This window comes from Nyctereutes procyonoides, unplaced genomic scaffold, assembly GCF_905146905.1.
Source record: "Nyctereutes procyonoides isolate TBG_1078 unplaced genomic scaffold, NYPRO_anot_genome, whole genome shotgun sequence".
Lineage (NCBI taxonomy): Eukaryota > Metazoa > Chordata > Mammalia > Carnivora > Canidae > Nyctereutes > Nyctereutes procyonoides.
The window spans coordinates 64,134,688-64,151,877 of record NW_026575052.1 but is presented as its reverse complement, the minus strand read 5'-3'; the positions used below and the strand labels follow the sequence as shown (position 1 = coordinate 64,151,877).

Sequence of the window (17,190 nt, the reverse complement as noted above, 5' to 3'; positions counted from 1 at the left end):
CAAAATTTTTAAATCTTTTAAAAAAATAAAACAATAACAAGTATCAGTGAGAGATACTGAGAAATCAGAACCCTCCTACATTGATGGTTAGAATGTGGAATGGTGCAGCTGCTGTGGAAAACAGGTTTTCAATTCTTCTAAAAGTTAAAACAGAATTATGTTTGCTATAACCCAGCAATTCCCCTCCTACCCAAAAGAATTGAATGCAAGGACTCAACAGATACTCATTCGCTAATATTCTTAGCTGCATTATCCACAACAGCCAAAAAGTAGAAACAATTTAGGTGTCCATCAATGAATAAGTAGATGTCATATTTACGTACAATGGAATATTATTCAGCCATATAAAGGAATAAAGTACTGACATCTGCTACAACATAGGTGAACTTGAAAACCATTATGCTAAGTGAAACAAGCCAATCACAAAAGTACAAATATTATGCAATTACATTTTATTAAGTACATAGACTAGGTAAATTCATAGAGGCAGAAGGTAGAAGAGAGGTTACCAAGGCTGAAGGGAGAAGAGAAGATCTTTAATGGGTACCAGGTTTCTATTTAGGAGGATAAAAAAATTTTGGAAATAGTGGTGATGGTTACACAGCATTATGAATGTACTTAATGCCACTCAAAATACTATTTTTCACTCATTTTTCATTACTATTCCTTTTTTTCTTCTCATTTTCATTTTTTTCTCATTTTCCTTTCAAAACTTCTCACTTTTTAAATTTAGTTTCTTAGTCTTTGCTTTTATAAGTATGCCGGTCTGGCCTTGTGTTTTGAAAAAAAAATTTAAAAATAAGTTCATAGGTGAACTCTGGAATTGATTTTTCTCTTGAGGTGATGTGAGCCAACCTTCTCATCAGCTTCTCCCAATTTTAAGTTGATCTTGGGTTACCTTGACTCTAAGGTCAGCAGTAAGTCCAACATACTGCTGGGCCTCTCAGCCATCTCTGCTAAGGAGATCTGTATGGGAAGCCACCAGCTCTCAAGACTGTCACCAAGGGTAAGTTGACCAAGCTTAGTAGATAGAACTCCTCCAAACTCCAGAGACTGTCCTATGAAGTAAGAATCAGGAAGGCCTCAATCATCCCAAAACAATCACTTGAAGTGATCCATACTGAGCAAACACTCTGCCTTTTCATGGAGTACTCTAGTGAAAGAGAGGTGTTTGCATTGCTAGTGGCTCATGGAGCTCTGCAAGAAAAAAAAGGCCGCAGACAAATTCTGTCACAGAAAATCTGTGGGTACAGTTCCTAGAAGTGCATTGTTCATAGAGTTAAAGGCAGGACACCTGCTCTCAGATACTGACATGATAATCAAGTTTAAGACTTTGGCTTCAGTAAAATTCACCTTTGGCAACAGCTGGGTACCTCCTTTGGCAGCTCCCCCCCTTCCCTCAACTTATGCTGCCCTGAAACTCCTCCAAGGCCAAGATGGACCCAAAGTGGAGATGTGGAATCTGAGGGTCATCCTGCAGTCACTGGTCAGTGGACCCCTGCCTTCAAGGAGCTGCAGGGGTGGGTACTCCATGAAATACACCAAGTCCTCTCTTACATGTCCAGGGAATGTGAAAAACTGCTCAAGACATTTCTCTTTCTCAGTCCCTACAAGAGAGCACTTCAGAGCTCACCCATGGGTGCATACAGGTCATGGAGAAGAACTAACGCCTTAAGTGGAACCACTCCTTGACTACAAGGAAGGCTGGCTGAGTTGACGGTGTCTGTGTGTCACACGGGGAAGAGATCCAGGACTCGCCGATGGGGCATAGGTGCAGAGTGGTAGCCACCTACCTGCTCCTGAGTTACAAGAGAGCTGGGCTGGGGGATCCCTGGGTGGCGCAGCGGTTTGGCGCCCGCCTTTGGCCCAGGGCGCGATCCTGGAGACCCGGGATCGAGTCCCACATCGGGCTCCCGGTGCATGGAGCCTGCTTCTCCCTCTGCCTGTGTCTCTGCCTCTCTCTCTCTCTCTCTCTCTGTATGACTATCGTAAATAAATAAAAAATAAAAAAAAAGGTCAGGTTGAGCTTAATAAGAAATGCAAGGTTGGCTTAACAATTGAAAATCAATAAATGTAAGCCATTTCTTTAAAAGATTACCAGAGAGGGGCCCCTGGGTGGCTCAGTTGGTTAAGTATCTGGCTTTGGCTCAAGTTATGATCCCAGCGTCCTGAGATCAAGTCCCACCTCAGGCTCCCTGCTCAGTGGGGAGTCTGCTTCTTCCACTCCTCCCTGCTTATGTTCTCTCTCACTATCTCTGTCTCTCTCTCAAATGTATAAAACCTTTTTAAAAAAATGATCAAAGGAGAAACATACAATCATCCCAATAAATATGTTTTAAAAAAAGCTTTTTTAAAAGAAGATTTTATTTGTTCTTGAGAGACAGACAGAGAGAGAGAGAATAGAGAGAGAGAGAGAGAGAGGCAGAGACACAGGCAGAGGGAGAAGCAGGCTCCATGCAGGGATCCTGGGACGCCAGGATCATGCCCTGGGCCGACAGCAGGCGCTAAAACACTGAGCCACCCAGGCATCCCTAAAAAAAAGTTTTTGGTGAAATTCCACATCCATTCATGAAAACAGATTTTGCCACGCTATAAATAGGAAGAAACCTCCTTAACATACTAAATATCATATATATCCACTGAAATAAGCCAGCTGCAGTGAACATGTCACATTTTATGGGGAAACTCTGAAAGTAAATACTTTTAAGGAATCATATGTTACTACTCCTATTCATCATTATACTCAGGTCCCTGATAGTGCAGAAAGGCAAGAAAAAGAAAGATCTGAGGGTTGGAAAGGACAAAATGAAACTATCATTATTCACAGACTATTGTTTGCTAAATAGGAAACCCAAAATAATCTGTTGAAAAATAATTAAAGCTTAAAAAGGTTTATCAAAGCTGCTGGATAAAGAGTCAATGTACAAAAATCAATTCCCTTTCTCTGTACCAGTTACAAAAGGATCAACAATGAAATTTTTAAAAACATTTCAACTATAACATAATCAAAACTTATAAATTTACTTAGAAATAAATCCACATAGGTGGTTCATAGGTGGCTCAGCCAGTTAAGCATCCAACTCTTGATTTCAGCTCAGGTCATGATCTCAAGGTCATGAGATGGAGCCCCATGTTGGCTCCATGCTCAGCGGGGTGTCTGCTCAAGATTCTCTCTCTCCTGAACCCCCACCACAGGCACACACTCTCTCAGATAAGTAAATCTTAAAAAAAAAAAAAAAAAAAAGGAAAGAAGAAATCCACATAAGATGCACAAGATCTTCAATGGAGAAAATTAGAAAACTATCTGAAAACACTAAATAAGGAAACTAATTGGAAAAGAATGAGTTATGAATAGTGACTGTGTTACAAAGATATCACCCTCAAAAAAAGAAAAAAGAAAAACAAAGATATCACCCTCTCCACCCTCACTTGACTGATAGAGCTTTTCAATGCAATTCCAAGAAAAATTCAAGAATTTTCTTTTCTGTGGAACTTGACTCATGGATGTTAAAATTTATAGGGAAGAGCATAGTGCCAAAACAACCCTTAATGAGGATGAACAAAATAGATGGGATTTAATGATTAAGACAATGTGACATAGGTGCAAGGATAAACAAAGGGAGATCCCAAAAAAACTTGTATAATTGCACCTCGTGTTTTTTGAAACCCATTCTAATCAGCACCCCCCCCCCAACACACCCATTGCACATAAACTTCTCCCAAGGTCATTGGTGATCTTGACGATGACCAAGATCCAATCAGTAATTCTTAGCCTTCATTTAACCTGACTTGTTTTCTCACTTGGTATGCTTTTTGGACCCCACATTCTCTTGGTTTTTCTCTTTCTCAATGACTTCTTTCTTCGCTGTCTTCACTCATTCTTCCTCTTCTTTCCAAGCTCTTTAACGTTGCAATTTCCCATGGCTTAGTCTTCATCCCTCTTCTCTTTCTTCTTCTTTATACATTAAGTTTCTAGGGTTCTGTGTGTCTTTCATGAATAAATAAAACCTTTAAAAAAAGATTTATTTATTTGAGAGATAGCAAGCAAACAAGTGAGCGAGCATATGGCAGAGCAAGACAAGGAGAAAGTTTTAAACAGACTCTACACTGAGCACAGGTGTGGGCTCAATCCCACGACCTGAGCTGAAGCTAAGAGTTGGACACTTAACTGAATATGCCACCCAGGGCCCCCAAGAGTGATCTTTTTAAAAAGTAAGCCCTATCAAGTCAGATCTCGCTCAAAACTCTTCAATGGTTCTTTTTCACTCCCACTTAACCCCAAATGTCTTTGTGTAAGACCCTATACAATCTGATATCCACCTTCTATTCTCTGACCTCTTCTTCCTATTCTGCTTTGGTCACGCTGGCTCCTTGATGTTCCTCACTTCTGCTGGGGAAGTTCATTCCTTAGGGCCTTTGTAGAGGATGCTGCCTGTGGAAGGGAATCTCTTAAGGGTCTTCCTCATTAGCTCTTTCACAATCCTTCAAGCTTTTACTCAAATGTCATCTTCTCAGAGACCTACCCTGATTACCACTGCAAGTCACCTCTTCCATCTCACATACCCAAGACTTCCCATCTCTTTTGCTTTGCTCCTTTCTAAAAATAGTACTTATTACCTAACACCTTTATAAAAAGATTTTATTTATTTATTCATGAGAGACACGGAGAGAGGTAAAGACATAGGCAGAGGGAGACGCAGCCTCCCTTTGGGGAGCCAGATGCGGGACTTGATCCCAGGACCCCGGGATCATGCCCAGAGCCACCCAGGTGCCCCTATGTAACACTTTTTTAAAGACTACATAATTTGCTTATTATATGTGTTATTGTCCATAATCTTCTACCAGAATGTAATGCAAGGATGGGAATCTTGTTTGTTCTGTTGAATAATGTTTTTCAAGAACCTAGAACAGTGCCTTGCTCATATTAGGCACTCAATAACTGTTTGAATGAATGAAAGAATGAATGAGGAAGATAGGATGGAATGGAATCAGGAGTGTCATAAAGGCAAAGGTAATTTTCTGTTCCTTAAACTGGTGGTAAGTTAATAAATGTGCCCTTTATTTTTAAATCTTTACATAAAAATGGATATATGTATGTTGTTTTGCAGTCAGTATTTAATAAAATAGTAAAAGGAAAACAAAGGAACTTGATTGTCCAAATTTTCTCACTCCCTAAGCACTCCAGAAAGCTGAGTTTTCACTATACCTCGTATATTATTATCACTGGACAGAAGACATCAGTATTTCCATTGTCTTTTCTTTCTTTTTGTTCCGTGGAACAAGACACCATGGCTCTAGCCTCTGTTCAGGGGAGGGCAACTCAAGAGGAGAACGTGCTTTGAAAAGAATTCTTAGAAGAACATTCTAGACTTTGAGAATACGACAGAGCACAGTGAATCTTCCTTCTCCCCATTTCCTGATTTCTTACAATGACCATAATGCCCAAATGTCCCAGCTCCAGATACACACCGATCCTGGAGCTCATCCCCAGTGTTCCCTGACTGAAGCACTGTTAGGGCTTCCTCAGCGGAGAAAGCACTCACTATTCTGAAGCTGCGATTTGCCTTGACAACCAACAATGTATTTGCTGTCGCCTGCAAACTTAAAAACTAAAAACCAAAAAAAAAAAAATTCTGGCCAATACGTTTTGCTAACGTTTACTTTTTATCTTTTACTTGGAAATTCATTGATTGCACCATGAAAATATTTGCGAGGAGAAAACTTAAAAACTTGAAAAGGTAAAGCAAAAATATTTTTAAATGTAATTTTATGCCAAAACAAGCCAAAAAAAGTTTGAGGCCTTTCTTCTCCATCAGTTGCATTGTTATAGGCTATTGAATTGTTAGACGTTTCGGAGGAGTAACTTTCTAAACCCTAATTTGTCCCTTCTTGCCAGTCACTTCACTCCACCAACGTTTCTTCTTAAGAGTCAGACATGAACTCCTCATATGACCAGGAACTGCTGTTCTAGTTCTTTGGAAACTTAATTAAATCTGAATCAGAACCCCATTGTGTGTGTCTGCAGACTTGCAGTGACATTGGGTTGGTTTCCCCTGGAGAATGGGGTCAACTGGAATAGGCGCCGGCGTCTGTGCCTTTACAATAACAACCGGTTAGGGTGGTTGCAGCACGTGTTCAGAATGTTTTTGCTTTTTAAAGAGAAGACGCCTGTCTCATTGCTAGTGAACTGTCTGTCCTAGAGATGGGAGAGGCGACGTGAGGGGTCTCGAAAAACTGCCATCCAGGCAGGTTTCTAGGAATTAGGAGAGGGCAGAGGGATGTATTTATACAAAAAGGAATCCCCATTGACGTCCGTGCCCTAAGGAGACCTCTCAGGATTTCCTGCAAACAACCTCCTGAGAAAGAATTTGGGGAGCGAGCCAAGAGCGGAGAGGAACTCATTTAAATTCTCTGCTCCTCGCCTTTCCGGTTGCAGCGGCGCGGGTTGCTAACCTGGCGCGCTGCTGGGGACGCGGGCGGGCGCGGGGGGTCAGGGCAGGTGCCACTCACCGCTGGCCACGCCCCCTAGTGCCTGCGGCCAATGGGAGCCGGCCGGGCCCACAGCGCGGCCAATGGGAGCCGGCGGGCCACAGCGCGGCCAATGGGAGCCGGCGGGCGGAGGCGCGCCGCCTTTTAAGAAGCCCCGGGGCGCGGGCGCCGGAGGAGGGCGCGTCCGGGGAGCGGCGGCCGATGCTCTCGTCGCCATGTCCCTGCAGGTGAGTCGAGGCCGCGGAGGCCGCGCGGGAGCCGGGCGTGCGGCCTGCGCGAGGCCCCCGGGGGCGGGCGACTCGGACCTAGAGCTTGGGACGGCTGCTGCCCGCAGTCCTCGCGCCCCAGGCCCCCCGCGAGTTCCCCGGGGGACCCCGCCGATGCTCCCGCCGCCCCCGGTCGCGAGCGCCCGCGCCGCCGTGGGGACCGCCGGGGGCCGCCTGCCGGCCGCGAGCCCGGGGATCGCTTGCACGCGGAGCAGGCGCCGGCCCCCGAGGGCGCACACCCGGCAGCCCCCGGAGGACCAGGCAGGTGGGAAACGACCAGAAAAGATAAGGGCGTCCTTGAATATGTAGCGGTTTTTCCCTTGGGTATGACTCCTAATTCATATCAGGCTTCCCTCAAAGTAATCACATCTTTCAATCTCAAAACTCGAGGTTTTGAGGATGCTCATCAAAATGATGCTCGAGGGCAGACTGCTTCTTCAAGAAGATGCACCTTTTTGAGTCTTGGGGATTCGTGATTTTTCCAATGGAGAAGTAACTAACCCCTTTCCCTCCATACATGTTTGTAGGAACCACGCGGTGTGAGAATTTATGATCTTCCTAATTCAGTCCCTCAGTGGGAGATGATTGCTCAAAAAGGCTTTGTTGGGGCGCCTGGGTGGCCCTGTCGGTTGAATGTCTGACTCTTGGTTTGGCTCCAGCCATGATCTCATGCTCACCACGGAATCTGCTTGAGATAGATTCCCTCTCTCCTCCACCCCACTCATGTTCTCTGTCTCAAATGAATAAATCTAAAAAAAAAAAAAAAAAAGGAAGAGACTTTGTCAACCTTGTGTCGTGGGATTACCGTGTCCTTGGGCTTCAGAAACTAAAGCTAGATTAGGTGAGAGTCACCCAAGAGGCTATTTCCAGCTGTGGTGATTGGAAGGGAAGTTTACACAGAGGCTGGGGTGGTCAGTACTGCTAGGTGGTAAGAGGGTTCCAGCCCCAGGAAAGCAGGATGCACCCCCCAACCCCCTCCATCCCCCCTTCTCAGTGAGTCTTCGTAGTGACACTGGGGTCATTGCTGCACCACCGGGGTGTGGTCAGAGGGCCGTGTGAAAACATGAACAGGAGAGGAGTCTGGGAAGAGGCCTCCAGGCAGGTTGTGTTGAAGACTCAAGCACAGTTAGAGGGGAGTGATGGACACATGCATTCAAGCAGGACACCGAGGACCCGGCGCTAGAATGATGAGCTCAACAGACGCTGAAACTCTTCACCAAAAGCAGTGAGCCCTTTGGCCCAGAATGCTTTGGAATTAAATGTAAACAACTGTACATTTAAAGCCATTTCTCATCTGTGATAGTTTTCAGACCCTCCTTCATTTATTCCCCAAGGGCTCAGAGGGGCTGGGACTGTCGACCCGTGCGCTCTGCAAGGCGCACCTCTTGCTGCCACCACGAATCCTTCTGCCTGGCCTCTGTTAGGCACATGTGGGGAACAAATCCAGTCGCAGGCGGCTTTCCTGCTGAGCCCTGATACATGCTGTCCAGGCCACCTGGAACAGCCTGTGTGCCCCTGTTCATCCAGCAGGTGCCAGCGGATCCCTCAGGCTTAGCCAAGCACCATCCCCTCCCATCTCCTCCCCAGGGCTTCCTCCACACCTGCTGACACTCCCTCCTCTGCATCCCCAGAGCACCCACAGCTCCTCCACTGGAGTGAGTGTCACATGATCATTGTTGACCTGCTCAGCTCCCACTGGAGCCTGAGCTCCCTGAGCACCAGCTGCGCTGTACCTCCCTGTTGGCCTAGCAAAGGGCTGGTGCATCGTGGGGGTTCAGTACATGTGTTCGGTAGTATGATGCAAGCGATGAGCTCTGGGTGGGCAGAGTCAACAGAATGAAGTAGAGAATATACCCATTCTTACTGGTATTTCGTCTTTTTTTTTTTTAAGATTTTATTTTTTATTTATTCATGAGAGAGACAGAGAGAGGGGCAGAGACGTAAGCAGAAGAAGAAGAAGCAGGCTCCCTGTGGGGAACCTGATGCGGGACTCGATCCTAGGACCCCGGGATCATGACCTGAGCCAAAGGCAAACACTCAACCACTGGGCCACCCAGGTGCCCTGGTGTTTAATCTTAACACCTTCCCACTGAGATTGATAGTATCTTTTTTTTTTTTTTTGGCTGAAACTGAGTCTCAGAGGAGCTTTGTTGTTTGCGTAAAATCCCATGGCATTTTTGTCTCAAGGCTAGAATTATTATTATTTTTTTAAGATTTTATTTATTTATCCATGAGAGAGAGGTAGAGACACAGGCAGAGGGAGAAGTAGGCTCCATGCAGGGAGCCCGAAGTGGGACTTGATCTCAGGTCTCCAGGATCACGCCCTGGACTGAAGGCGGCGCTAAACCGCGGAGCCCCCCGGGCTGCCCTCAAAACTAGAATTAAAATCCAAGATCCTGGGGATCCCTGGGTGGCTCCATGGTTTAGCGCTGCCTTCAGCCCAGGATGTGATCCTGGAGTCCTGGGATCGGGTCCCACATCGGGCTCCCAGCATGGAGCCTGCTTCTCCCTCTGCCTATGTCTCTGCCTCTCTCTCTCTCTCTCTCTCTCTCTCTCATGAATAAATACATAAAATCTTAAAAAAAAAATCCAAGATCCTGATGTGAGGCCTATGTTCTTTTACCTAAAGCTCATCGTGCTTGAACTGGGAGAAACCGCAAAGAGGAGGGTGTGTTGGAACCACATCGTGAAGGCCTGACCTCTTGGGGAGAGGGTACACGACTTCCCTTAGGTTGTCATTTGGTTCGATGTTCCCCTGTATATGAGGATCAATTTGCCAGAAGTTCGTTCTGGAAGGCAAGGACCTGGTATGGTTGTTGAGAAGCCTTACAATTCTCCTCAAGGCATGGCTTGCCAAGAGGATTGGAGTTGCTGTCACTGGAAAAGGCCCCAAGACCTCACAGCAAGTGGAACACCTGAGACGCTAGTAAATCTGAAGGGGGAGATCCCTACGCCTCTGAACAGCCCTGCCCTGAGCAAGCCCTGGGCACTTACCAAGCATTTTCGTTTTGTCCTTATCATTAGGAGTACTTTTTTTTTCCCAGTTTTTTCTAGAATTAGTTTTGTTTTTTTTTTCCCCAAAGAGACTTAAAATAATAATGGTAACCTTATTAAACACTGTGTCCCAGGCACTATTTTAAATATTTTACATGTGTTTACCTATTTAACCTTCCTAACAACCTTGCAGATAGGTGGTATTCTTGTCCCATATTCTGGCCCAGAAAACAGTACAAGTTAAATAACTTGCCCGAGGATACACAGTTCTTAAGTGATGCAGTCTGGCTCGAGAGCCTGTGTACTTACATACTTATTTAGAAAGAATGTGCGTAGAGATCCCTGGGTGGCGCAGCGGTTTAGCGCCTGCCTTTGGCCCAGGGCGCGATCCTGGAGACCCAGGATCGAGTCCCACATCGGGCTCCCTGCATGGAGCCTGCTTCTCCCTCTGCCTGTGTCTCTGCCTCTCTCTCTCTCTCTCACTATCATAAATTAAAAAAAAAAAAATTTAGAAAGAATGTGCGTGCAGAGGGAGGAGAGAGAGAGAATCTCAAGCTGACTTGGAGCCCCGTGCAGGCCTTGATCTCATGGCCCCGGGATCATGACCTGAGCCAAAATTAATAATGGGATGCTTAGCTGACTGAGCACCTCCCCCCCCCCCCCCAGAGTCTATGTTCTTAACCCTGACATTGTTTAAAGCAGTTGACAACTTCCTAGAAAGACACTCAGAAAGATGAGGCACACCTGGATGGCTCAGTAGTTGATACCCTCGTCTCAGGTATGATCCTGGGGTCCTAGGTCAAGGGAGCCTGCTTCTCCCTCTGCCTATGTCTCTGCCTCTCTGTGTGTGTGTCTCTTGTGAATAAATAATAAAATCTTTAAAAAAAAACTCAGAAAAAAGTCTCCTATTTAAAAAAAAAAAAAAAAGATGAGGCAAAGTGACCCTTGTCACATGTACCCGTGCTTCTAAGACCCCTGCAGGGATTGATGAGGAGGCTGGGCCATTTTCAAGATTATTTACATTGCAGAACCCAGTCTCTGATTTACAAGTGCTTTTTGTTCCTCACAAAACAACTGCTCTTGTTGTGCTGTCGTCTAGCCTTCGTCTTGCCTTCGGCGCTGGATGGAAACTTGATCCAGCGACTCTGCTGGGGTCACCGGGGTTCTGACATTACAGTGGGGCTATCCACTTTCTCTACTAGGACTTGGGATCTTTGGATCAAAGGGAGCTATGCACTGGAGAGAGAAAATGGGGCTGAGGGTGGAATGCCTCCTTGAGCCTCTCTTACTTGATACCCAGGCTGGTGACATTGCCTGCTTATCCTTGATTTAAATAACACAAGGTAAAATACAGTGGATTTTTTTTTTTAAAAAAAGAAAAATCCTATTAAGGAAAATAATCACCAAAACCCTTTTTAGATGAACAAAGAGGTTAAAAGGAGACAGAGAAAGCTGGGAGAACATAGGGGGCACCTGGCTGGCTCAGTCAGTGGAGCATACAACTCTTGATCTCAGGGTCCTGAGTTCAAACCCCACATTGGAGGGAGAGATAATGAAAGAAATAAAAAATAAAACAAAATAAAATACTAATTTGTGGAATTTATATGCTTTTAACTTATACAAAGAAATGTGTAGAGGTGCTGAGGGGGCTCAGTCATTTGAGTGTCTGACTCTTAGTTTCTGTTCAGGTCATGATCTCTGGGTATTTTCAAGACACGGGAACTTATTTACAGTAGTTCTGTGGTTCTGGGACCATATAAAGAATTCTGTCCAAAGCCTTTCTCTGTTTATTGCCTTGAATCTCTCAGATTTTGAGCTTCTAGCCTTGGAGCCAAGTGGCTTCTATTCTGGCCCATAGACTGTACTTTCTGTACTTCTTTTTCAGCTTTCTTGGAATCACTTCCTTTTTCACATTCTTCAGTTTTTTTCTGCAAATCAGTTTCAACTTTTCTGATGATGTCTTTATGTTATAGTCTGTCCAGCTGTAGTTAACTTCTCCAGAATGTAATCTGGAAGGAGTTTTCTTTTTTTGGATAAACAGTTCATCTTCTTCAGTAGCACTTTATCCCCAACCTACTGTTACCCTTTGTGCTTCTCCTTGGGTGCTGGCCAGTCAGCTGCTTCCTGCCAGACATTGCTGGGCTGCTTGACCATCGGGTGGTGTTCCAGCTTCTCCATACAAACCTCTGCCCCCACAACCCCACATGCCCCCCACCAGGCAAGGCCTCCTCCCTACCCCACCCCCCTACTCCACTCCCCTCTTCCTCCCCTGGCTTCCTCCTCCTCCTGCCACCACAGGTGGTGCACCTCCTCCCTTCCCTAGGCCAAGCTCTGCATCCTCCTCCTCCTCCTCCCCTCCACCCCCACAGGCATGCTGGCCCTCTTCCACCATCACTGATGCAGGCGTATGGGAGGTACAAGGCTGGAGCTGCACATAGCCCATGCAGCATCAGACCCATCTCCATTTGTATGTCGTTGGAAAATGACGTTCCTTTGCCCATTTTTTAATTGTTTTTTTTTTGCTATTGAGTGGTATAAGTTCTTTATATATTTTGGATATTATTCATTTTTTAAAGATACATGATTTGCAAATATTTTCTCCCATTCCATAGGTTGCCTTTTCATTTTGTTGTTGGTTTTCTTTACAGTGCAGAAGCTTTCTGGTTTCATGGAGTCTCACATTTTTATTTTTGTTTTTGTTGCCTTTATTCTTTTGCAAGATTTTATTTATTTATTTGAGAGAAAGAGAGAGAGCAAGGACGAGCAGAGGAAGAGAGAAAGGGAGAAGCAGACTCTCCGTCTGAGCAAGGAGCTTGTGGGGCTCAGTCCTCGGACCCCCGGATCATGGCCTGAGCTGAAGGCAGAGGCTTAAGGGACTGAGCCACTCAGGCGCCCCATTGTTGCCTTTGCTCTTGGTGTCAGATCCAAACAATCATTGCCAAGACCAGTGTCCAAGGAGCTTACCCCCTCTGTTTTCTATCGAGGAGCTTTGTGGTCTTAGGTCTTACATTCATGTAAGATCTAAAAAAAATATTACTTGACCTTACATTAAATCCATTTTGAGTTAATTTTTGTGCATGGTGTAAGATAGGGCCCAGTTTCAGCCTTTTGTATATGGCTCTCAGCACCATTTGTTGAAGAGACTCACCTTTCCCCATTCTACGTTCTCGGCTCCTTTGTAATAAGGAAATAAACAGCATGCATATATGTAAAATACTAATTTGTGGAATTTATATGCTTTTAACTTATACATGCAAGACCAGTGTCCAAGGAGTTTACCCCCTCTGTTTATATGCATGCTTTTATTTCTGGGCTCTCTATTCTGTTTCATTAATGCGTTTGTTTTTAGGCCAGTACCATACTGTTTTGATTACTATAGCTTTATTTGTAATACAGTTGGAAATCAGGCTGTGTGATGATTCCAACTTTGTTATTCTTTCCCAAGATCACTTTGGCTATAGGGTCTTTTGTGGTTCTACACAAACTTTAAGGTTGTTTCTTCTATTTTTGTAAAATATGCCATTGGAATGTTGTTAGGGATTGATTGCAATGAATCTGTAGATTGCTTTAGGTAGTATGAACATTTAAACAATATTACTTCTTTCAATTAGCATAGACTACCTTTCCATTTATTTGTGTCTTCAGTTTTTAAAATTTTTCAGTATTAAGAATCTTCAGTATTGGGGCACCTGGGTGGCTCAGTTGTTTAATTGCCCAACTCTTGATCTTCAACTTCAGGTCTTGATCTTAGAGTTGTAGGTTCAACCCCTATACCGGGTTCCATGCTGGGCATGGAGCCTACTTAAAAAAAAGGAATTGTCACTAATAACAATTGTATGTGGTTCTCCATATCTTGTCTGAATATCAGGTAAGTACCAGGACAAGTATCCATAAATTAAATAAATTAGGATAATTATGGTGGAACCAGACCAATAATAGTTCTGTGTGAAACATTATTATTATTATTATTATTATTATTATTATTATTATTATTATTTTTGAGTTCCCACTGTTTGGTGGTAAATACCCTCAAAATAGATGGGCCTGCTGAAAGTTAGTGAATGCACTATGTGCCTTTTTACCTTTTTGTTGTAGGCTGATTTTAACAAAATTGCAGAAGATGTGAGGAAGCTGAAAGCAAGACCAGATGATGAAGAACTGAAAGAACTCTATGGGCTCTACAAACAATCCGTGGTTGGAGACATTAATATTGGTATTTTATATAATATATGTTAATAATATTTTTAAAATCATATATTTAAAAAATAATACATTTCATCTGAACATTTATAGAAGCGTTGAGTAAAAGGTAAACTTGAAAATATATCTATCCTTCTTTTGGCAGAGTGTCCAGGAATGTTAGATTTAAAAGGCAAAGCTAAATGGGAAGCGTGGAACCTCCAAAAAGGTTGTTAATTCTTAAATAAGTGAAATAAACTTTCTTAATTTCCCAGTACATCAGTCAGTGAGATCATCTGTTTGTGTCTTTCTAGGGCTGTCGAAGGAAGATGCCATGAGTGCCTATATTTCTAAAGCAAAAGAGCTGATAGAAAAATATGGAATTTAAAATTCAGCTATGAGAAAGTTTTCCTTTTGAAGTCTTCATAATGGTATCATGACCTACCTAGGGAAGAAATGCACCGTTAACTCTTTACACATCATGAATATGTTTGCTGTTAACATGAATTGTAGTCCTTAATTAGAGGTATGCTGAAACTATAAATTTAATGGAATTTTACTTGCTAAAATCAGGTAATTTTAAAAGTTCTTTTAAAAAAAAAACATTGATAGAGCACGTGGGTGGCTCAGTCAGTTAAGTGTCTGCCTTTGGCTCAGGTCGTGAACCCAGGGTCCTGGGATTATGTCCTGCATGGGGCACCCTGCTCAGCGGGAAGTCTGCTTCTCCCTTTCCATCTGCTCCTCACCCTTGCTCATATTCTCAATCTCTCTCTCTCTCTCTCAAAAAATAAATAAAATATTTTTTAAAAATTAAAAATAAAACAATTTAAAAAGTATTCTTCTGGTAGAATGCCACAAAAACATTAACAATTTTGGGGGGCTTATCTGTTTTTCTACAGTGAGTTAGTATTATTGGTATGTAATCAAAACAGTTTATTAAAAACCAATAACAAGGCTCTTCCTTTGTTGCATGGTGTAGCTTTGGGATTCTCACTGATGTGGGGCCTTGGTAATCATCATCATACTGGTTCCAGTCCATACTCTGTAATTCTTTACTAGGTGACCTCAGACAAATTATTTAACCTTGCTAAGCCCCATCTAGAGTTGGGGGAAAAAATCAGTCTCACAGGGTTGTAAGAATTGAATGATTCTTGAGATAATTGAGAATTGATCATTGAGGTAACTCTAATTATCCTACCTTCAATTTAAAGCACACATTATATAAAACCTAACAACGAATAAGCTTCATTTAAAAAAAATAAACTTACAAGTCAGTGACTATTCAGAGAGAGAAAAAAGCCATCTATCAATTATTTTTCTTTGGATTTTTCCATTTAAGACTTCAAAATTAAATATAGTGTCCAGTGATAATAAAATGTACAACTACTGGGCCTCTTAATATTGAGTTTTATCAGAGTAAAAATGCAGAGTCTGGAATACACATTGGCCTCTTTCTTGCTACACACAGGTTCCCTGAAAGAAGATAGTACTGTTTTAGTGCTTCTAAAATCTGTCTGAGGGATCCCTGGGTGGCGCAGTTGTTTGGCGCCTGCCTTTGGCCCAGGGCACGATCCTGGAGACCCGGGATCGAGTCCCACGTCAGGCTGCCGGTGCATGGAGCCTGCTTCTCCCTCTGCCTGTGTCTCTGCCTCTCTCTCTCTCTCTCTGTGTGTGTGTGTGTGACTATCATAAATAAATAAAAATTAAAAAAAAATAAAATAAAATCTGTCTGAGATTACATAGGATAAATATCCCCCCAAAAAATACTTCTATTCCCTGGATAAAGGTTTGGGTTTGGTACACTATGACCAATGAGGGATAAGTTGATTTCATGTGACTTTATTTTTTTTAAAGATTATATTTATTTGTTACAGAGAGAGAGAGAGAGAGCACAAGGAGGGGGAGCATCGGAGGGAGTGGGAGAAGCAAGCTCCACCCTGAGCAAGGAGCTTGATGCAAGGCTCGATCCCAGGACTCTGGGATCATGACCTGAGCCAAAAGCAGATGCTTAACTGCCTAAGCCACCCAGGTGTCCCTTCATGTGACTTAAAAAAAAGTCTAGACTGACTAGATGCATTTCCAGGGAATTATGCTGAGTGAAAAAAGCCAGTCCAAAATGTTACACAGTGTGTGTTTCCATTTATGTAACTTTCTTGAAATGGCAAAATTACAGACATAGAGAACAGAATAATGATTACTATAGAGGACAGAGTAGGGAGGTAGGTGTGGCTTTAAAAAGCAGCAGGAGGGACCCCGTTGGATGGAATGTTCTGTTCCTTGACTATCACTGTGAACATCTGGCTGTAACATTATACTGGGGTTTTGCACGTTTCCATTTGGGGAAACTGGGTAGCTCTGTATTATTCTCACAATAAAATGTGCATCTACTGTTATCTCAAAATAAAAAGTTTAATGAGAAATGAATCTAGCTTGATTCCTATTCTGGAAATTTTTGGAAAGTAAAGATGGTTCGCATCTCTACTAAGTCTTCCTGAAGATTGTCAGGGGTCTACCGTCATGAAGTCAACGTCCAAATGAAAGAAGAGGAAGCCATCGGCAATGATGGGGCTACTCCTTCCAGTCAAAGCTTGGAAACTCTCATAGCTATTCCCATGTGGGCTTCACAGCTGCCAGGTGGGGCGGCAGGTGAGAAGGCCCGTCCCCAAAGCCTGGGGTTGGCTACATCATGAGATTCCCATTATGGACCATAGTAACTAAAAACTTATTGAAACAAATAATCACAAATCAAATTACTTTTGTGCCACTTCTTACATAAGGGAGCCTTGGAAAAAATGTCACACCAAAGGGTAAAGCACAACAGGTACCAAACATGTGTCATCATTTGCTTCAGCCTATTTTTAACCCAAGTTGGTTGCATGAATTCTAACTCCTCCCACAATGAATTTTTTTCATATGATCTGCCCTTTGTTAGGAATGAAAACCTCTGAAAAACATGTAGCATTTTGCTCAATCTTCTTAAAATGTATGTAATTAAAAAAAATTTTTTTAAGATTTTATTTATTTATGACAGAGACAGAGGCAGATGGAGAAACAGGCTCCCTGTGGGGAACCCCATTTGGGACTCAATCCCAGAACCCTGGGATCACGACCTGATCACCACTGAGCCACACAGGCACCCCGTGATTATGTGATCATAAACAAATGAATGCTTTAAAATTTAACATTAATATATATTGCTTTGTTAAGTACATTAAGCCTTAAGATAGAGACATCAGTGACACCAAGGAGTGGAGTTTATTGG

General features: G+C 43.3%; 1 protein-coding gene across 1 annotated transcript; it reads left to right on the top strand.

Annotated features, from left to right (window-relative positions):
* Window positions 1-6,677: 6,677 nt before the first annotated feature.
* ACBD7 (acyl-CoA binding domain containing 7) lies at window positions 6,678-16,342 on the top strand. Its single transcript, XM_055332050.1, has 4 exons — window positions 6,678-6,716; window positions 13,845-13,962; window positions 14,095-14,157; window positions 14,243-16,342. Exons 1-4 carry the CDS (start codon window positions 6,705-6,707, stop codon window positions 14,314-14,316), a joined length of 267 nt encoding a protein of 88 aa, XP_055188025.1. The 5' UTR covers window positions 6,678-6,704; the 3' UTR covers window positions 14,317-16,342.
* Window positions 16,343-17,190: the final 848 nt, after the last annotated feature.